General features: G+C 36.7%; 1 protein-coding gene across 1 annotated transcript in view; it reads left to right on the top strand.

The window, feature by feature from the left end:
• Positions 1 to 22091, top strand: part of LOC104620966 (metastasis-associated protein MTA3-like) — a gene marked incomplete at both ends in the record, with an annotated part of 91756 nt that overhangs the window by 39064 nt on the left and 30601 nt on the right. The window contains one exon of the mRNA XM_010287331.1: positions 13567 to 13669. Within this exon, the coding sequence (XP_010285633.1) occupies positions 13567 to 13669 (103 nt within the window). The remainder of the gene's footprint in view (positions 1 to 13566; positions 13670 to 22091) is intronic.

Here is a 22091-nt window from a genome sequence, read left to right as displayed (position 1 = left end):
TTTCCCTACTGGATTCTGCTGCTTAAATTACTAAAGGCAGAGCCTAATTATGGAATAGTGAATGCTACATACAAAGTAAATGTTTTCCCATGGAAATTTTACTTATTTAATTTTTTTCTAAAATCAAATTCCATATTTATTAAAAGTTATGTTAGTAAGGTCTTGTGGGGCTTAAATTTCTGAGTTAAATCCTTGATTCAGTTAAATGAGTAGATGATCTTTCTCTTACATCATGAAGACAGGATTTCAGTGTGTGTTACTGTCTCATTTTTCTCACTCCCCATTAATACCCAAAGTGCAATAACTGATGGACTCTTCTTGCTGTCTTTAGTAGGCAATAATAGTCTGTCAGTTAATAAGGTTCAGAAACAACCAAGTTGCCCGCAAACCAAAGACCTGGTGGTATACAGAGAACAGCTCCAGCAGTTTAGCTGGATTAATCTGCATATATTTCCAGTGGCTGGTGGAAAAAAGAGATTGGTTTTAGGAGGATAAAAATACCTGAATTATTGTAGTTTTGATTGATTGTTATTTAAATGTTTCTATAGACTTCTCACCTCCAAGGAAAAGATGATGATGATTCAGCTGTTACTGTGTCTTTATGTAAGCTGACAGCCTGAAAGTTAATCCACTCACTGTCAAGCTTTTCATTCATGAAAACAAATCTAAACAATGTTTAAACTTAGTAGAATAAAATAGATATGTTTGGAAAATATGGGATTCTGTGAAGATTTCTGAATCTTGAAATAAATTTTTCAACCTGTATTTTTCAAAGTGGGTAATGATCCATACGTCTAAATTGTTATGCCATAATGTGTCAGTCTTTAAAAGCCTAGAGCAATCACCTTAAGTTAAAAGAAAGAATTTAGACAACTTCCAAGTCACTTGGAGATCATTTGAGAAAAATTAAGTTTTATGCCATCTAATAATAGTATTACATAATAAAATAACATTGCTAACTTTATTCTCACGTGAAATATTTCACACCAATTTTAATGTAAAGAAAGTATATCTTTTTGAAGGTTGTTGGTAGGCATATTTTACATTTACAGAAAATCCCCAAAGCCATTAAAAAAAAAAAAATTGAAGATTCACACACCTTCAGTTATTTTATTTTAAAATTTATAAAATTTACTGGCATATAAATCCAATTCGAATGACTGAAAACATGCCAGTTCAGATTAGTTTTCAGAAGACCAGTCAAAGTGGCTGAAAAATTAAAAAGTTCTTTGAACTGTGAAAGCCCTTCCACATCTCCTGTAAACATTAAGTTATTTTGATGTAAACACACTGATGTGTTCTAGTAGATTAAACATTCAAATTGCGTGCATTTTCTCTATACTGTGATACTTTGTTTTATCTGAATGGACTACTGTTTTTTTAGTGTTTATTGGAGAAACATATGCACCTTTTTGTGGGAATAGGTTTTATTTATTTTTTTTTCCCCTCCTTGCATTGATGTTACCATTTTTTGATCCTTGAATCAAACATAATCCAAAACCTGGTGCCGAGGCCAAACTTCGGATCATGCAGCATACCTTCTCCTCCCCATCGCACCCCATGAATGAATTGGATAATTTTATATTTATCTTAATTTTTAAAATGAAATTAATGTTTTCTTTTAAAATACTAAAAGGTTTATTAAAATCAAGATACATAATAAAGTACTACAGATGCAACTGGTTTTTGCACTTTGGGATACAGTGAATGATGAATCCTTTACACAGTTACAGTAAACAAATATGAACAAAGTTTTAATCTGGTTGAAAATGCCTAAGCCTTGTTTATCTATGCTGCTTTTGTTTGTAGTGGTTTAGCTAAATCACTTAGATTACATACTTAGTGAAGACTGTTAACTCTGGAGAAAGACCAGACCAGATTTCTTTCAGCAATCTCTTACGGCTTTTGTTATGAGCAACTTTGAGAGGTAAACTATGATCGAAGTTGTCAGATTAGAATGATAATGACTGTGTGAAACCTTTCCTTCTCCCCCCAGTGCCAAGTGTGCCAGTCTTTCTGGACTCTAGTTTGAAGATTTTGAGAGTCTTTTTAGTTGCTCACAGGAGAACAGGAGACTATATTCTACAGCATTGGCTTAACTTGTGGCTAGTATGATACCAAAGAAGGTCCTTTCTCTGCTTTTAACAAGACATTCTCCCGTGGCTTATTCTGTGAATATCGCAGTTGTTTATTTGCAAATCTGTTTCCAGTGTGGGGGAACATTCTACTCCTCTGTACAAAGCAAGAATAAAAAAGATTTATCTCAGAGAACCAAAGCATACACTTGGACAAAGAGTATCTTCTTTCAAGCATCCCTACTTTACAGCCCAGGAGCAAGGTGCCTGGTTCTCTCCGTGATGGCCAAAAGCTGCTGTCCGGTGCATCCACTTACTGTATTTGATCAGCAACTTGTAAGATACGTGAATAGTTAAAAGGCATACTTCTATAAATTGTTCTGAATATGATCAAATTGCTATCACCCTTAACTAACAGATTTTGTTTAGTCCTTTTTCGTGTACAGGGAAATACAAGTATGAGGAAGGTCAGGGAAATTGCGCCAAGGCAAATTGTTTTAGATACTTGATAGACTTCTATGGAACATTGGTCCTTCCCTATCTCACAACTTAGTCTGTTTAAAACCAAATGTTTTTAAATTCTGGCTTTTCAACCAGTGTTTCTCAGCAGTGGAACAACTGATACAGTGACAAGTTGTGTTACGTGGTTGGCTAGAAAGCAGGGAATGAGAGAGAAAAGTACTAGCATAGCATTAGGGACAGTAATCATGAAGTAGGATAATGCTTAAGTAACTGGAATTTTTATTTCTTTTTCTCTACAGAGATTCTTTTAATGCCTTCAAAAAATTGTTTCTCTCACATGCCTGCACTAGTCTTTCTGCCTTATGCATACTATTGCATGTCTAATTGCAGTTGTCGCACAGTAAAATGCATGACAGCTTAGCTAAACTAACAAAGTCAAAGTGTTATTATAGATACGGAAGCCAAGTGTTTAAAATAACCTCACTGGCCAAATGAGTAATTTCTGAAGTAATGGCTTACTTTTATTTTTTCATAGGGTTGTGAATCGGGTGGAAAGACTGGGACAAAGCCAGGAAAGGTCAATAATTATTCCCTTGTCTGTCAAAGCTCAATTAAAATTTCTGAAGCAAAGGATATTTTCTAAATAAACTAACAAAGAGCTTTATTATGACTGTGTTCTGGTTATGATATATGTCTAGTGAAACTATTTGGAGTAATTCTCTGACTGAAAATAACCCAACCAAACAATAAAATACTAAATTTTATTTTCAAGAAAATTAATAAAATTTGGAATAACTATCTCGTATTATTTTAAAGAAGATTAGAGAATAAGTGTAATTTGTTGAAATACATTTTCTGATGTTAGGTTGTTTGTCATGCAATAATGAAGGAACCTATTGTGCACCAGGATTTGGTAGAACATTGTTAGGCAATGTAAAATGTTTAAATATTGACATTGACACTTTGAAGAAAACAGCCCACCAATGTAAGAACAACCATGCTGAATCAGACCATCAACTATTTATCTATGTAAATGAACACATCTCTTATGGCTTCTTAGTTTTCTTAAAACTTGTTTAAAGCCTAATTAGAAATCCAGCAGGCTGTCACCTTGAGTTTCCTTAGGTATCTCTATCATGTCGTTGCAGAACTTCAGTAAGTATGAGGTGTGGGTTTTTTTTCTTTTTTCTTTTATTCTCTCTATAAAAGGTGTGTTGAACTATCCCCAGTATATCTTTGTTGCAATTTCTACTAATTTGGCTAGTGTAGCTCTGAGCCTTGACAGTGCTTAGTTGCCTGCTTTTTCTCTTTAGCCCATGTACCTTCCTTCATGCACTAGGTAACACAAATGGATTCGAGTTCACATGTCACTATTAGGAGCTCTTGTATTCTCGAGTTCCTGTAGAAATCTTCAGAAGATACTTGTCCAAACTCAAATAACTTGTTAATGTTCATATTGTATAATTGTTCTGTAGCCTGTCCTACAGATGCTTCATTTTGAGGTAGATCTTCTTTTAGGTCTTTCATGAAGCATGTGAACCTCTCCAGTTTTGCCCAGTTACCACAAATGCAGAGAATTAATTTGATTTCTCTGCTAACAGTTAACTTGGATTTCCCTTATTTGCTCCCTTTTTAAACATCACATTGCCAAGGTCTTAGACCATTAGGTAGTTTATAGACCTTTTGACTCTATTGATTATCTGAGAAAACTTCAGTCATTTGAATGTCCTCTGAAATTTGGACAATATTGTAGCAAATAGGAGGATGAAAGAAAAGTGACAAGACTTAAAAAATAATTAACACTACATCTGGTAGTGTGTCTCAATCAGAAGGACAGTTTTCTTCCTCTGTGGCTTGAGATTTGACTTTAATTTTGTTCTAGATGAAGGGAGAATTATAGCATATGAAGTTACTCTTATTCATGTATTTCATAAATGCATGAAATTTATTTGGGGACAAAGGGGCTGAAGGGAGCAGCTCTGTGGGACAGACCCTAGGGTGCTGGCAGACAGCAAGAGGGTATAAAACAGCAGTGTGCCCTGGCAGTGAAGGAAGCCAGCAGTATTCTGCTCTGTGTCACCCAGCACGTAGCCAGTAGATCAAGGAAAGTGATCGTCCAGCTTTGCAGAGTGCTCAGATGATATCTAGATACTGCATCCAGGTTTGGGTCCTCCAATATGGAAGAATTATTAATAAACTGAGGTAAGTTCAGTGGAGGCCAGCACACTTGTTGGGGCTAAAGCATTCGAGGATTGAGCTTGCTCACCCTGGAGAAGGGGTGACTTCAAGGGGGGGACCAAGAGCAGCCCCCCAGTGACTGGGGGTGAGTTGTTGAGAAGATGGGTTCTTAACAGTGGTGTGTAGTGGGAGGATGAGATAAAACAGACGTAACTTGAAATGAGAGGTTCAGGATGGCCATGAGCAGAAATTTGTTTCCCATGAGGATGGTAAGTTGGTGGACCAAGTACCCAGGGAGGTTGTGTCATTTCTGTCCTTAACAGGTTTTCAAGAACCAAGTGGATAAAGCTCTGGTCTGACCTCGCAGCTGAGCCTGCTTTGAGGAGGAGGCTGGGCTAGAGACCTCCTGAGATCCCTTCCAGTTTGAACCGATCCTACTATGGTACTTCAGCTTAACCTGCTGACAAGATTCAGCCTACAGTCTTCTGCCTTTTGTCCTGGGGAAGTGCTTCTTCACCTGTAGAGAAATAGTTGGGACTGGAAGTTTAACCCTTACTAAATAAGCACATGAATGAACCATCATTTAATCAAAACACCTGTGATTCAAAGATGATCTTAGGCCACATCTTTTTCTGTGCTTGCCTACAATCATTCTTCATTAAGAGAAGCTGCAAAAGAAACCCTCAAACTGCTACTTAGTCACCTTCCCTCCAGTGATGATGCTGGGTAGTAGAAAACTTTTTTGCATGTGTTCAGTCACTGTCATTAGCATGCTCAGTTTCAGATGACTTTTCTGTAAAGGCTTGAGACAATATGTTGATCTTTTAGCAAATCTCAGTCTAAAAATAAAAGGAACACCCAAAGATTGGGAAGTGCAAGCACTAATGTTAAGCTAACAGCATTAATACCTACCAAAAAGTCTTCAGTATGATTAGATTATAATACTGCAATATAAGAAAAAGTGTAACATATGCATAACATGATTCAGTTAACAGAGCAACTACTGACCTTTAAAATTTTTGTTTCTCTCTTGTAAAAACATGGGTTTATTTCTGAGTTTTAGCATAAAACCACTAGCTAGAAAATAGATTGTAGAGGGAGTTAAACTCTGAACTTTCTCTACCTGTCTTAAGTTGTTCAAGTGGTTGAAGGGTATCTTTGGGCACATGAATATTCCCAACCTATGTTATCCTGGGCAGCATCACGGTGGTAGCTGTTCACAACTGTTGGTGTGCAGACGCGTATCTGAACAGTGGAAAGTGCCTGGTAAGAATGTTTTACTGCTACTTAATTGCCTGTGTATAGCAGCAGCTTCTGTTGGCTCATCTGGCTCTGCTCATAGTGCCTGCCGTAAGGATGCCGAGTGCTGAGCCAGTCATGTGGAGCTAGAGATCCCCGGGCAAAACGGGCATGTCAGAGTGGGCAATGGGATGGTGGATGCATGAAGGATTAGGGTTGATTTGCAGTTGTTGGGAAATGAGATTATAGTCTCCATGCAGAGGTATATGGAAGGAAACAAGCATCAAGAGGTTGACAGGTGTGCTGGGGAATGATGAGATTTCAAGATTTATCTAGAGAACTGGCTGCTAGTATTAAGTACTGCTAACTGAGTGCTAACTAACTGAGTGCTGCCACCAGTAGCGGCAAACTGTTTGCAAATCCCTGTTTTAATTAGCCTTGAAGGGCTGATCTTCGTTAGAGTCACTATTATGGGGATGTCTCTGTACTGCTGCATGGAATTTTTCTCATGCTGATGGTCCCCTCCAGCTGCAGTCCTGTTCCTAGCCCAGTGTTGCTTATCTGTTGTATCTGGGTTTAAAAGGAGACCACTGTGTTCTGGGGAATTCTTTATGTAGCAGGAATCTGACACAATTAGGTACTCTCTGGCCATTTAAAGCAGTACAAAGAGTTTGGAGTTGGCAGGGAAGAGGACTACCCCCTTACTAAGATATCGAGAGGAAGAGGTTAGAGTCTGTGAAATGGAGGAAGAAGTAGCCTGTAGGAAAGACATTCTGTTCAAAGCTTTTTTTTTTTCTTTTTAATGAATGAAATTATAAACTATATTCAAAGTATTTGTATAAAAAAAGAGTCCCTCTTGCACATCTGAAAATATATCCAGAGAGTGCCTAGAAATAGCACTTGCTGTGCAGTCTGTTCCATTTCTTGAAGGGAAGGCGTTTTAGAATTAATGGAGTTCAGGTAGCTGAGCACTTTGTAGGAAGAAGGGGAGCAGTTGGGGGAAATTAAGCTGTAAGTTTTGGGTGTTGTTCAGAGAACTTCTGTCCAAGTCTTCTAAAACTTTTCTCTGTTTTGAAATAGAACAAAATAATTCCTTTAGATGTATTTCCTAATATCTCTGGTTTTTTTTTTCTTCTTACTGCAGCTCAGTTGTAAGACCATGTTGTTTTTCGTAGCCCAGATAGATAGAAACCATTAAACTCAGAGTTCCAGGCTGTTAATATTTGGAAATAATGGAATTCCAGGATTTTAAGCTTAAAAATTGTTACAACTAAAGAGACAAATAACAAACTTATCTGCAAACTGTCTGGATTTTTAACATTATGAACGTACAGGATGCTTAGACTCTGTGGATTCTATTTTTTGGATCTTTAAATGCTTCCTGTATACACTAAAACTTTGTTTTCCTTTAATAAATGAAAAATATGTTTTAGAATACGGGAACCCAACTGTAAGCTTATGAGGAGGGATCTGTTCTGTTACTTCATTAGAAGAACCACTGCTGAATTTGAAAATCACACACTTGCCAGAGACCTGCAGGAGTTGAGTGGTGCAGATGATTCTCCTGTCAAAAGTCTGTGTGCTGGATTATCTCTATGAGTGTTGTTGTAGTTGCAATGATTTCATTCTGTTGTGAGAATATAAAAGTTAGGCAATGTGAAATATTTTTAGAATAGTCTGTATTTTAATATTTAAGTATTAAAAATTGGAAAGCCATGCAATTTTTAGACTATGAAGAGAGAGAGTGTGTGGCTCTGAGAAATGTCTGACAGGATAAACAAATATTATGTCTTGGTGTCCTATCAGTTTTCAAAAAATAAGGTCTGTAATTCATGCTAAGTGATCAATCTCATGACAATTGCTGGATACGAGAACTGGACACATCACTACAATTGGCAGTTCTTGGAAAATAAAGTTCAGAAAATATTGCCTCTTTTTTTCCTAAGTTCAGTATTTCACAAACAGTATATGTCTAGCCTTTTGTTTTTAACTGGCTTTAAGAAATCATGAGGGCTAACGGTTTTGAGGCCACGTGGTCCTGAAGTAGTTAATGTTTCCTTTGTGAGTGACCAAATTGCAATTACAAGAATAAATCAGTGGATTTAGTTTAAACCCAGTTGCTTAGGTACAGTCGTCAAAGAAAGAATTGCTTTTCCTGTGCACACAGAAGGTGACAACAGCAGCAGCTTTAGGCTCTTTGTTGAGCGGTATGTTGGCATGCAACGAAAAGATTTTTTGTGGAAGAAGCTGTCAACTATAAAGTGCTTTTTTGGATGGGCTTGGAGGAACTCGTTTGTGCAGTAGCTTGTGCACTTCTTTTGTTCTACATGCAGCAATTTGGGTGTCCATAGTCTGTTGTTTAAAACCAATTTCCTCTCAGTTCAAGATGACCTTACTGGCATCTAGACAGCAGAAAGCAAAGCTCAAATTCTGGTACCAGAACTACTTTGAGGAGCAAGTATAAAAGGAAAGGTTTATGCCTAACTTGCATTTTCTTAAAGAAGATGCCTAGGAACCTTGTAGAAATCTATTCCACCAAGTTCAGTGTGAAATGCATTGAAGCTTCAAAGTTGTTGGAAAATGTAGTAAGTTAGCAGGAAAATAAATGATCATTTCAAAATATGTCAGAATGTGCCAGAAGCAGAGACATCTTTGAGGGCGATTGGTTCAACTAAAAGATGATGGCTTTCTATTTTAAGGAGGTTTTCAGAAGGAGTGAGTGGAAGAAAAGATACAACAAGCAGATTCAGGAGTTCCAACTTGTGGAAATTGGAATAGAATGTGAGACGGAAAAGCTGTGATTGTGCTAACCCAGTAAGACTTACCTTTATGGTCAGAGAAGAAGAATGTTGCTGAGACCTGATTCATCTCAGCTGAAGACGGATATCTAAAATAGATCAGAGGATGTTTAAGATTAGATGAGATGAGTCTCGACAAAGTAATACACCAGAATAGAACTCCTGTTTATGTGTACTGAAATACATTTTGTTCTCAAATGGAGTTTCTCGTGGTTGCACTTTTGACTTTGATTTAATATGAAAAGTTTTTCTGTAATACCTTTTAAAAGAAGGACCTGTTTCTTGAGGTTTAGCAAATATAAATATGGTGGTTACTTGTCTGATAGGCAGATTTTTTTTCTTGTGGAGCTCAATAAGCTCAGTGGAGTAAATTTTTCATAATTAACTGTCAAATGCATGATCATCACAAGTAATGAAATACTCTTTAAGATGCTGTTCATCTTAAAGTAGATTCATTCATACTGTTCATTCAGTAGAATTATAATATCCTTTACATCAGTTTTGCTAATCTCTCTACTAGGGACCTGAGTTAGTGATTTATGTGCTGGGCAATTAAATGCATGTTTATAGACTTTTACCAGTTTTACTATAAATTAAACAAAGCAACATGTAAATGGCCTCTTTGTGCCTGTTTTCGGTAAAGACTTCATTTACTTCTGCCTAACCTTGCAGATGCAAGGGAAAGCTGTAGTGTAGGGTTGCAGCCATACGTATTAGAGAAGCTCAATAAGGTATTTGGAAGTTTTGCATTATAAAACATAGTGTTTTATGAAGTCTTTTCAGTAATGTTATTTAAAAATACTTGTTGCCTTTCGGTACACTTGTTGAGGTATTAAGTGCATGTATAATTTTGATCAAACAAGCGGTCACATCATTAAGTTAGTTCTTTTCTTACATACTTTTTAATGTAGTGTTCTTATATAATGGGATTATGGAAATTTCTGACCTTCAGTTCTCAGATCATTCACAACTTCTATGTTAACAGTCAAATGATAAATTAGAAGAGTTGGAAATTGTGCTGTTTAGCAATTACATCTTATAAAAACTGTTTGACAATTGAGGTGAGTTATTCGTGTAGTTCTGCTTGGGGATTGTTGGAGTGGTCTTCCCGCCCTGTACCTGCCCTGAAGTGTAAAAGCAGGTCTACCTTTCTCAAGTTCACTTTATGCTTGAAGAGAAATCAGTTGGAGTTTTAGTCTTCATAACATGTCTTTAGCTTCTTGAGGAGACTTAGGCATGGTCTGTGCTGCATTAGTGTGGAAGGTTGTGCATGATTGCTGTTGGAAAGATTTCTTTATTAGTCATAGCTGTCGAGCCTTCACTGAGATTTTTCAAATACTAGATGAGCTCTGTCAGGTAGACAGAATATCCTTACGAAGGATACAGTTTCTCATTGTATGCTGCGTATGTGCTTATTATCCCAAACAATGTATTGCAGTGAGCGCTCAAACCACCTTTCAAGCAGCAACATCTTAGGGTTTAATTGATTCTTCTGGGGTTTTTTTTCTACCTCGGTAACTTTGCCTAAACGGACTTATTGTAAGTTCACATTTTTGTTTCCTTTACTGTTTTACTGTAAGTCTGATTTTCTTGTAAGCTTATTCTGTAGAAGATGAAAAACAAGTACCAGATGCAGACGAAATTGTGTTTTTTACACTTGAATATGTCGAAATGTATTTATGCTAAAGAAAAATTTATTCTCTAAATTATATGGGTTTTTTAATTTATGCAAGTGAGTAGCCCTACTTATCTTCAGAATACTGTAGTCAAAGGGAATTTGCATATTCATAACATTAAGTTTATGTAAAGAAAATTTGCTGGACTAGAGATTTCATTTTGTGGTTGTTTTTTTAAGAATACAATGTCTGTGCATTGCGGTATCCCTCTTTGAAAAAAAGAATTTTTAATATTATTAATTTTCTTACGTAGAATGGTACTGTTATTATTTATACACAGCATCATTTTCACTGTGCTTTCCTGGAGGCAGTACTACCTCATGTGTTAGTTCGGGAATTCAGAAAACCTGTTGCAGTCTTTTTTTACTCAGATTAAGAATAGGTGCTAGACCACTGCACAGTGTCTGCCAACCAAAAAAATAATGTAAAATGGGGGTGAGGGGCAGGAAATCTTGGTGCAAGTCACATTGTACAGGTTTATTCACAGGAATGCAAGAAACCAATTCCAAAATAAAGGTGAATTTCAGGTATCTTTTCATTAGTTCAATACTTGTCCTTGCCTTTGAACTGAAGGTGACCTTGCAGTTTTATGCAGTGTATTAATTTAGGTCATTGCTTTTAAGAATTGCCATAAAAAGCTAAAATGGAAGGACTTTTCATTATTTCATTTCGATAACAGTGGTGATTCTACCTAAATGTGATTTAATGTAAGGACTATAAAGTGAGGAATGGTATGATTTTAGGACATTATGCCTCCATGTTCTCTGACCTGTGGAATTTGCTTTTCGCATACCGTTCTGCAGGGTTTTGGGAAAGAGGCAGCCTTATTTGTTCCTTTCTTCCTGTGCTGGACATTCCCATAAACCAGCCATTATTGATGCAGTGTTATGGAAAAGTTTGTCATTACTGCATGGTTACAGTTTGGTATATTCTGAGCCCAATTGTAATTCTTCCTGTTTATTTCTAGGAATTTAGAACATGATGAATTAAAGCTCTTTTGAGTGCTTTGTGAGGTCTTGTCTTTTGATCATGGGTGGTTGATTTATAAGCACTGCAAGGCTGAGCACTGAGAGCTCTAAGTTCGTTGGAGTTAGAGGCAGTTTTAATTCAAACAGGATTTTGTGAGTGAAGAATGACTCAATTTTTTTTTTTTTTTTGAGAGACCAGAGCTCTAGAGGTTAGGATGTCATTGCACTATGCGTGTTTTGTTGGCTTGGAAAATGCTCAGTAGCAGTTTAAATTGCTGTAGACAAATAATGGGCTTGTATCACCTGATAACTCTCATTTGTAGTCTCTACGTGTATTGTCTTTATATAGTCTTGTATGGTATTTTCTCTTTGTGAGAAGTATGACCTGCCCGAGTATTGGGTTTTGTCATGATTGTACACTTCTGATCTCTAGGATATGATGTCCTGAAACAGTTAACTAACATTAAAGATATTTAAAAACTATATATTAACAGATTGGAGCGCTCAGAGATTATTTATAAAACGTAGAACATCACCCACAATGTGTCTGTCACAGATGGAAAAAATGAATGTATTGACAAGTATGTAGTCCATTGAATAAGTTTATAGACCTAAAATCCTACCCAAGTTTGCCAGAAATTAGCAGTTTGTCTCCAGTACTGGATGTGAATTATCTTAAACAGGAACATAAGTCCCATTATGCAGGCAATTCTTTATTCCCTGCATATCAGAAGAAAGTAATTTACTTTGTTTTCCTGAGAATGTGACTGTGAAATTTATTCCTGAAACATTCGCTAGACAGCATGGTGCAGTTTTAACTTGTGTGTTTGGTAGGGATAAATATATACCACATTCTCATTTCCTTCCAGAATGAATATGCTAGAGAAACTTGCCATATACAATCAGATTTCAGAAAAGCCAGTGCTTGGTTTGAAGTCTGCTTCCAGGACTCTTAACTGTACAGGTTATTTCATGTCTTGATGATACTTACATGTTTAGACTGGCTGTTTTCATTAAGTCGTAAGAAATAACACAGACTAAAGTGATCTTCTGTGTGCTCAGAGAGGTACCTACACAGACGAGACTTGCAAAGGAAATGGAACGTCTGTATTTGAGAACAGGTTTTTATTCCTGTTGTAGCTCATAGAAGTACTGGTATCCAACTAATCGTTGGGGTTTTTCACGTGTTCACTGAAGGAAGAACATGCTCATACTCTAAAATACCAAGGAAAGACAATGGTTCTAACTTTGTGCTTGTCATCTGTTGTGGCCCCAAATGTGTTGGCCGCATACTGTAGGTAAGTCTTCTCATACTAGTAGAGTATGTGTTGCCCGCCTACTCAGCCTCTGTAATGTTCCTCATTTCTCAGTAGAAGTTACTGGTGTAGTAGTCAAGTCAAGATTTAGGCTTCCATATGAATGTGAATCATTGTAGCGTCGTCACGCTTCACTGTTCTTCCAAGCAGTACAACTGTCATACTCTTTCTAATAATGAATACAGGGCAAATTAAATCTTGGAAACTGCCACCATTGTTTCAGCCGCATGTATGTACACAGATTTCTCTGTTCAGACAAATGTAGTTGGGAAATCATGATGTAGTATATAGTAATTTTCTTGTGCTGTAGTACAAGAGGATATAACTTGTCAACATAAACAGCAATTTTAGTTGTATGATTTTTGTTAACAGTACAGATAATGTAGTAGCTGAGAGGAAGAGGTGAAAAAAATAATGAAATGTAGTAGACAGCATTTTTTTTACAGTGATTTTTGTTTTGGGGGCATAGAATACAAATTGGATAGACTTCAATTGCTAAATCTGGTTAAGTGTGAAATTAATTTTAATATGGCTTAAGTGGAACAGTAGCTTTGATATAGTTGGTTTAAAGAAATCACTGGTTACTTAGGTTATGGTTTCAAGTTTATAATCACATTTTATTATTTTTTGATACTACACCTCCTAAGAATTCCACCTTAAATGGAAATGCTGATGCTAAGGGAAGATATTTATTTTATTGATGCTGCATTATGGAATTTAAATGGATAACTGCTGATTGTTAAGTACTGTGTGTGTTTAAAACTGTACAATGTCTCTTTTAAACATAGTACAAGAAATACACAGAGAAAAACATTGTAAGTAATAAGTGTTTTGTCCCATCTACCTTTTGACAGGAGAATTAGATGACAGAGAACAGGCAAAGCTGGAAGTAAAAGTATGGGATCCAGATAGCCCCCTTACTGACCGTCAGATTGACCAGTTTTTAGTTGTAGCACGGTAAGATTAAAATCCTCTAATAAAAAAAATTCCTTTTCCTTTTCCTACTGACTATTTATTCCCCTATATCGTGTAATTCAATTTGTTTGCCATTTTGTGAGCCCTTCTCTTTCCCACAGTTAGCTAAAAGAGAAAATCAGACCATAATCTTCTGCATATTTATTGAAGGTACCAATACAGAAGAAAGAAAAAAAGAGAGTGAGTTTCGGAATAATGCTACACTGCCTGTATTTCAGGTTATAGTAGAATTTGATACTTTAAATGTAGACATCAGTCTGTTTTCCCCTCAGAGTAAATGAAACAGGATTTCAGTGCTAATATTTCAGTCTTTTATTATAGTACTTGGAATTTGGTACTGTAATATAAAGTTAAGGGTAGAAATGAAGAAAATGTTAACAAATGAAATGGATGCAGAACTTGCCCAATTTGCATATAAGCTGACTAATATGCAGTGCAATTGTTTTGGATCAATTTTGAAATAAAAGTTTTGAAGTGATGCATTTCATTAGTGAAAAAAATCTGGTCAGTTCAATTTTACAAATTAACATATAACTGCAGATTTAGGAGAGGAACATCAAAGCCCTTGAAATTCATAAATACCTTTATAAATAATTTTTCTACTTTAAAAAAAACTTTCAAAACTCTATAGACTTCTTACTGAAGGACAACTCTATGCTCATAAGATACAGCATGTTTTGTCTGTCCTGTAATTCCTACTTACAAATATAGTTACAAAGGTACTTGTTCTAATGATGGCAGAGAATTTCTAATCACAACTAATGTAGGAATTTTATCCTGAATCACTCCATCTCCTGTATTTTCTGTAACCTGGTTGCAGAGTGTAGCCTCAACTCTTCTTAGGCAAATAATGCTATTACATTGTTTCCAGTTTCTGTTCTTTATTCTTTCTCCCTTTTAAACAAAGCATTTCAGGAAGGAAATAAGAGAAGTTGCTTTATATTTTCCAGCTTATGTGTATGGTGAAATGGGTTGCTGATTTATTGTTTTACGGTTCAAATGCTGATCCACCTGGGTTTCTTTCTCCCCCACTTTGTAATGCTATATCCTTTCTATACACTAGTAAAAATTGCCTGTCCCTGTTGAATTTCCAAGCAAGCCAGAAGGGTATAGGTGTCTGTTCAGAAGATCACAATGCCTGGTAGATGCTCCATAGAACGGAACTCAGAAAACAGAACTACTTCTACCAGCAGCAATATAATACCTGGATACGTATGGGCAGACCCATTATGTGGAGCCTTAGAAATACCATCTGTGTGATGACTACATGTGTTTTTGAAGAGTTCCTTCATTGCCTTCACATCCCTCCACTCCCTGTTTTGCAGCCACTCTGGGGAGCTGTAGTAGTATACTGTGAAGCTGAAAATTTTCTGAGGAGTGTACCAGTAAGCAGTCTACTGGGAAGTGAGAGAGAATAAAGTTTTAGAGAAAAAACATTCTCCTTCCTTTGTCCCCTTATTTAAGACATCCTGTGCAATGCTGTGCCCTGACCAAGACTGCATTTGTTTAGAAGTTGATGCATTCCTGTAGAAAAGGTTTCTGTTATGGAGGGAATGGGTCTTGGTCATAGCTGACTAATTACAGAATCACAGAATCACTAGGATTGGAAAGGACCTTCAAGATCATCAAGTCCAACCATTAATCCAGTGCCACCATGTCCCCTAAACCATGTCCTGAAGCGCCACATCCACACGTTTTTTGAACACTTCCAGAGGTGGCGACTCCACCACCTCCCTGGGCAGCCTGTTCCAATGCCTGACCACCCTCTCAGTGAAGAAATTTTTCCTAATACCCAATCTAAACCTCCCCTGGTGCAACTTGAGGCCATTTCCTCTCGTCCTATCACTAGTTACTTGGGAGAAGAGACCAACACCCACCTCACCACAACCCCCTTTCAGGTAGCTGTAGAGAGCGATAAGGTCTCCTCTCAGCCTCCTCTTCTCCAGACTGAACAACCCCAGTTCCCTCAGCCGCTCCTCAGAAGACTTGTGCTCCAGAGCTATCCCAGATCTTGTGGTAGGCAACCACTAATGACCGTCTGTAATCAGATGTTACTCAGGTACCACTTTATTGATATTCTTCCACAAAACTCCATTCATCTTTGTAAGATGCTTTTGAACTGACCGAAACTATTTCCAAGCTCCTATATACTTGTATTCACAGGCTGCACGATCCCGTTTCTGTTGCATTAAGTGCTGCTGTGACAGGTTTTCACCAGTTTCTGGAGAAACAGTTCTCCTATGGCTATTGTGGCAGCTTTAAATTCAGTATGTTGTGTGCCTGCATGTAAAGGCTTTCATTATATTGGACCATTAAAAGCTGCTTGAGTAACAGTGGAACTGGTGTTAAGATCTGTTGAACTGCGTGTGCCTACAGGCTCAGAAGATACTTCTGCTGTGCCCTAACTGGGCATTGGCTGTGCCCGCTGGCTTTCCAGTGAGAATGGTATTTCTCTGGTTCCTGGAAGTTGTGTTTAGTTTTACAAATTTGAATTTCTGACAATAAGAACTTTTTCCTAAATGCTTCCTATATGTGATTTTGGTTAAGTGTGCGTATGATATCTGTATTTGAAAGTTTAAAAGCATTTTCATGTGATCTTTTTTACATGGTGCATCAAAGGCATGCAGTATTCTCTTTTTTTTCAGTCTGCTCTGGCTGAAGGAAGCGTTGCTTTTGTCCTTGTAGGCTTTAGCTTTTTCAGTCACACAAGCATGCTTTGTTGGTTCTTTAGAAGGTGTTTAAACACTCTATTTGTATAGCCCATTTGCAAGGACATTTATATTTGGCCTAGGGCATGTAGCTTTCCCAGTCTTACAAGGTTTGTTTACTGTCTCAGGAACACAAAAAGCCTTTTTTTCTAGGTTTATATGCTTGGTCAGTCTTGGCCTGTCACTAAGTGCTACTATGCAATAAACTGGTAGTATGCTATAATAAAGGTAGAAGAATATGCGTATTCTGTCCAGAAATGGGAGGTAGCAGTGCCAGAAAAATCTATGGAGGTTTTGAAAAAAAACATGAGTGTTTGAGTGGAAAGATGCTTAATCTTGAGCTCCCTAAGTAGCCTTGCTTGACTGTGCATTTGCAAATCTTGAAAGTACCTTATCGCTACTATTGAAGCATAATTTGGGCAAGGGCCTCTTGCTTGAGCTAGCAACAGCTTCTGTTAGGAGAAGCTTGAGGCATCAGACTAATGCATTCTGGTTTTGAGTTGTTTTTTGGGTAACGCACTGTCATTGATACTCTGGCAATGAGAATTCCAACACCATTTTCCACTCCATTCAAATAAGATACAGCTTCATCAACCAATTTTTGTTCTGTCATATATGTTGGCAACAGTTCTTCTGTGTCTACTAGCTACAAAGAACAGGACTCTGAGAAGCTGCTACAGCAGTTTAGATTCTGTCCATGTTGGCAAATAGTGCACTACAGTAGAAGTGGTTTCGTAGAATTGAAATGTTTAGTGCTGGGGACCTACTATCCACACTATGCACATTTTAAGCAGTTTTATTTTTAGGCTGACTTTAATCTGGTCCTGTGGATGAAATGTCTATGAGTATGTGGAACTAGTGTTTAACTTAACAGAAATATAGTTTGTATGCTACAAGATACCTTTTGATGTTGGTTGAAGTGCAGTAGATAAAGATGCTGGGGACAGTTGCTTTGAAACTCCATTCCGTATTTGAACTAAAACACTCATAAAGGTGCACCCTGTTTTCTCCAGTCATCAGTCTCTATCATTCCTGTTATACAAGGAATACTTAATTTCCTTGTGAGATTTCATGTTCTTTTTCTAATTCTCTTCTAGGTTGCATAGTATTAGGAAATAGAAGCTTTCCTATTGTATGTATAACATAATAGGACTGTCTTTTTCCTAATTTATCAGAGTCAAAAATGGTCCTGACCAGACTCAAATGTGGTGGGAGTTGTGGGCTCTAATCTGGTAGGCCTGGCCCCCACCCTTTTTTTTTATTTATTTTATTTTATTTCTATCTGCTAATTTGGTCTATAATTCATTACATGGTAAGTTTTTTGTACATTCTAGTTCCATTTATGTACTTTATGATGCAGTGAAACTGTGAACAACTTAGTTCTTTTATTCTGTGTCATCTAAGTAGATTATCAACATAGTCTTCTGGGAGGAATATATTTCTAAATCAAGTTGTTTTCCAGGCATTTGTGGTCCCACCCTTTTTCCAACTAAAACAGAGTTTTGAAGACTAGCTAAAATAGCCTTAAAGCATTGCATCTCTACCTTAAAATTTTGTTCTGTGATTACTTTGAAATTAAAATGGCATTGCCTACCTCTGGCTAACATAATATATTTCTTTTCATTTGAATGCATTTTTTGTTCTAAAATCACAGAAGAATGGAAAATTACCTGTTAGTCATTTTTAATTAGAGCTTGATCCTTCCTGTGTTGTTTCCACTTTTCCATTTTCTCTAAGACAGTGATTATATTAATTTTCTGTTGGTTACTATTGATTTAGTTACAAGTGCTTATGGTATATGGAGGTTTATTTGTTACACAAATTTATTTTACAGTGAGGAATGGAACACAGTGTGGCTTCAACTAGCAATCTGTCTTGTATCGAGGAAAAGAATACACTCGTCAGCTGAGAACAATAAGTAAAAACATTTAAAAGTGTGCTCAAATGGTAATACTCCGTTCTTGCAAGATAATTCAGTGTAGTCAGTGGCAGTAGTCAAGACTCCCAGAGCTCATAAATAAAAATAAAATACATAAAATTCACTGGTTTGAAAGCCTCAATATTGGTGTGCTTCTGGATTCTCTTCAGGTGGTAAGAAGTAAAAGGAATTTGAGTTCATTAAAGAAGTAATGAAATTTAGTGACAGAATTGCAAAATAAAATTATGCTGTAAAGAAGGTGAAGAAATCTTGATGCCAATGCTGCACTTGCAGAACTAGGTGTTTGCTAGCAAGGTGAGTTACAGCATCTAATGGTAGGCAGATGGTTTGGCAATAGGATGGAAAAATACGTTCACCTGAAGTTTACTAGGAGTATCAAAAATACTGTTTCTGCCTGTCTGTCATGCTTGACCAATACACGTTTATTACTTTGTACATTTTGTGTTACTATATTTATTCTTGAAAACAACTGACTCGGACTTGGTGGTGAATTTGTTGTTGCATCTTTTTTAATGAATTTTGACCTATTGCATTATATTAAAAAAAAAAAATCTGAGGCAGCATTTTCACAAACCTGCTTTTTGGGGGCTGTAAATCTCCTCCTCTGAGACTGTGAAATTACAGGATGGAGTACAGATGATTGCTTAATCATATGCTGTGAATTAAACTACTTGTATGTATCAGATTCGATTTTTGTTGAATAATAAAGATTTCACATGTGTTCTATTTCTGTTCATTTAGTGATGAAACTCAAGGTGAGTTGTGGTGCGTAGGGGACATTACATGTCACCCACTGCCGTAACTTTGAGAGTCTTTTAGAAAAAGAATAGTGGCAGGTGAGTTTCATGTTTATCATGTCATCTCCTGTTGCGCTCTAAGTACCTGAAGTGATAATAATGAAGCACAGCACTGTACAGACCATTGCTTAGAAACGCAAGGAAAATGCGTTCATTTTGTTATGCAGCATTTTACTATGAATATGTTATTCATTTCACATCTTGCATTATCCAGTAGTAAAAAATCTCAGGGGTATTTTTCAACTTTAATTAATGTTGTGCTGATGACATATGTCTCCACTGAAGACGTGGTTTTTTTCTTCTTTCCAAGATTTTAAGTATTATGAGACTCTCTTAAGGAGCAATCAGATATTAATTGGCTGTTTGTAAAATGCTGTTATTTATAGCAGTCTAAGAGGTCATCTTTTAGGACTGTTTCCAACTCATAGTGAAGGGGAACACTGATGTAATAATAAGGAAAACAAAAAGCTTTCCTAATATGTAGGAAACCACCAAAGGTCCATTTAATTATTTTCCTCAAAAACGCTAACTCTGAGGTGAGGTGTAGGTCTTGCTCATTAGTTTGCAAATATATGAGGAAAATTTATGAATTTGCAGATTCATGTATGCACAGAGGTGGTTCGCTTGAAACAGGTTTGTCCAGAATATACCCGCTGCTCATCTTGTAGCACTGAAACAGAGGAACAATGTATAAAGTGAACGTTTTTAAAATAAACATCCTCAGATTAAAAAGGATCTCTTGTCTCAGCTGGATTTTTGAGAATACACGGTAGAAGAAAGTTAGCTACTGTCCTGGATTCAGAACTTTCTGGATCTGCTTTGATGCCAGACTGCTGTTGCTACAGGGGAGACTAGGGACTGTTTTTATGCTGATGTATAATCGCAGTGGTTCCAGATTTTCTTCAGTAAATACCGTCCTTTTTCAGAACTAGTTACCGATGAGCAATTGCATCTTTAGAAGTGTCTTATGACAGTCTCTTGCATTTGCTGCTTCATAATTTCGTCGGCTACCACTAATACTGATCTTACGCAAAAATTTGAACAATTACTTCCTTCAATGTCTTAGACTTGAGTTATAAGAAATTTGGGGCAATGTATTTTCTGTGTTCAATACCTAATCTGAAGTTTTGCCTGAATGTAGGGCACACAGGCACAACAAAATGATGATGAGCTACTTCATCCCTAGAGAGTTCACTGTCGTTTTTTTTTGGACATAGCTACTGTTGAGTTTTGCTGAATTTGTGGATTTATTCCATAGCCTTAGATCCTGGCACTGGATTATTTTGATTTGTTTTATGTTTGTATGGTTGCCAGCTGTAATCTCTGTTAGAAATCCTTGAGCGAATGTTCTTGATTCTGGTCTTTGAGATAATTAAAACAAGGAAAACCTAATTAAGGTAATGCTGGGTCATTTGGTCTAACCCTTAAAGCTCTTATACCTGCTTGCTGATACAGCCTGTGCAAAGAGTCATCTCTCTGCTGATACCACAATTGTTTATCATTCTTGTCCGTCTCTCTGCCACCTGTGTAGTTCACTCTGTATGCCTTTTGGCTTTAGCTTCTTTTGGGAGGCATGGGGAGTGTTTGGTTTCTGTTTGAAGTCTCAGTACTTCAATTACTTGTTGAATAACTAATATGTGACTAGTTTGCTGAGCACATTTTTTTGGTTATGTGAGGTTATTATTGAATTAAATGTACTTTCAATTAAGTATTTACAGTTATTCTTTGGATTCTAACAGCTTAATGGAACATTTACATTAAAGTGTCATTTTAAAAGAAAAAATGAGTAGTTAGGGTCTCACTGTTCAGCTTATATTGGCTTAGTACTGAGTTTTACTATGGTAGCAGGTTGGTGAAGACAATAGTGTGTCTTCTGCAAATGGGCATCGGTTAGTTTTTTGGGTTTGGGTTTGTTTTTTTCCTTTTAACATTTTAAAAATAATTCTTTGTTGGTATCATTAGAAAAAAATAATATAAGGAAAAAAGACAAAGGAAATGTTTGACCTTTGTATCAATATGTTTCTCATATGTGTATTTTAAATGGAAAAAATAAGGTAAAAATAAAAAGGCAATAAGGTAAAAAATAAGGTACTTTAATTATTTCTAAAATTAATATTGAATTTCAGTTTGGGTTGCATGGCTAGATTATCCAGAGCACTGTATATCACTATTAAGTTTTGAGACTAGTAACTATTTAACAGCCAATTGCTCTAGAATTCCTATACTTGTTTGGATTGTCTGAAAAATTAATTGTTTTTTCAAAAGTTTCCAGGTAAAGATCAACTGGAAGTTACATTGATTTCAACATACAGCCACAGACACGCACCCCCCTGTGTCCGTGTTCCCCCCCCCCAAAATGGCACGCTGCCTATGTTTTATGGTGGTTGTTGCTTGTTTTACACTCAGGTGCCCCACGCTCCCATGCAGCCTTCCTCTGACGGTTGCGATCCACTGGAAGCGATGTCAACTAGTGCATCAATTCTTATCTCTTTATCGCTTATTCAAAATAAACCTAGCTTTATATTGTCTTAATTTTGACTTTACGTACTGGGCAACATAATTCACATATGCTTGGGCTCTGAAGTCAGCCTAAGAAGTTTTGATGTGCTAGAGAGTGACTTGTGAGGATATACTCTTTGTAATTTTCATAGCATACTCTGATTTTGGTTTAGAAATATGGTCAAAAGAAAAGAGTGTTAATTATGCAAGAGGAAGATAAGAAGCTAGTGGGTAGCAGCAGAAGGGAAATACAGTCATGCCGCATGCTGCTTTACTGGTTTGAACAGTAGCGACAGAAGGATCACAGGAAAGACTGTGTAGCTACAACCCTTATCAATGCTAACATGTTTAAAGGGGTTTGACTGACTATCAGGAAATGTGTTCACAATAGAGCCTTATTCTTGAGACTGATATGTGGATAAATACTGTTTTATGCACTGCCAAACTTTTTAAAAAAAGAA

The sequence above is a fragment of the Phaethon lepturus genome, unplaced genomic scaffold (assembly GCF_000687285.1).
Source record: "Phaethon lepturus isolate BGI_N335 unplaced genomic scaffold, ASM68728v1 scaffold17665, whole genome shotgun sequence".
In the NCBI taxonomy this organism is placed as follows: domain Eukaryota; kingdom Metazoa; phylum Chordata; class Aves; order Phaethontiformes; family Phaethontidae; genus Phaethon; species Phaethon lepturus.
The sequence above is the reverse complement of the archived record's forward strand: the minus strand, read 5'-3'. Positions and strand labels throughout refer to the sequence as shown.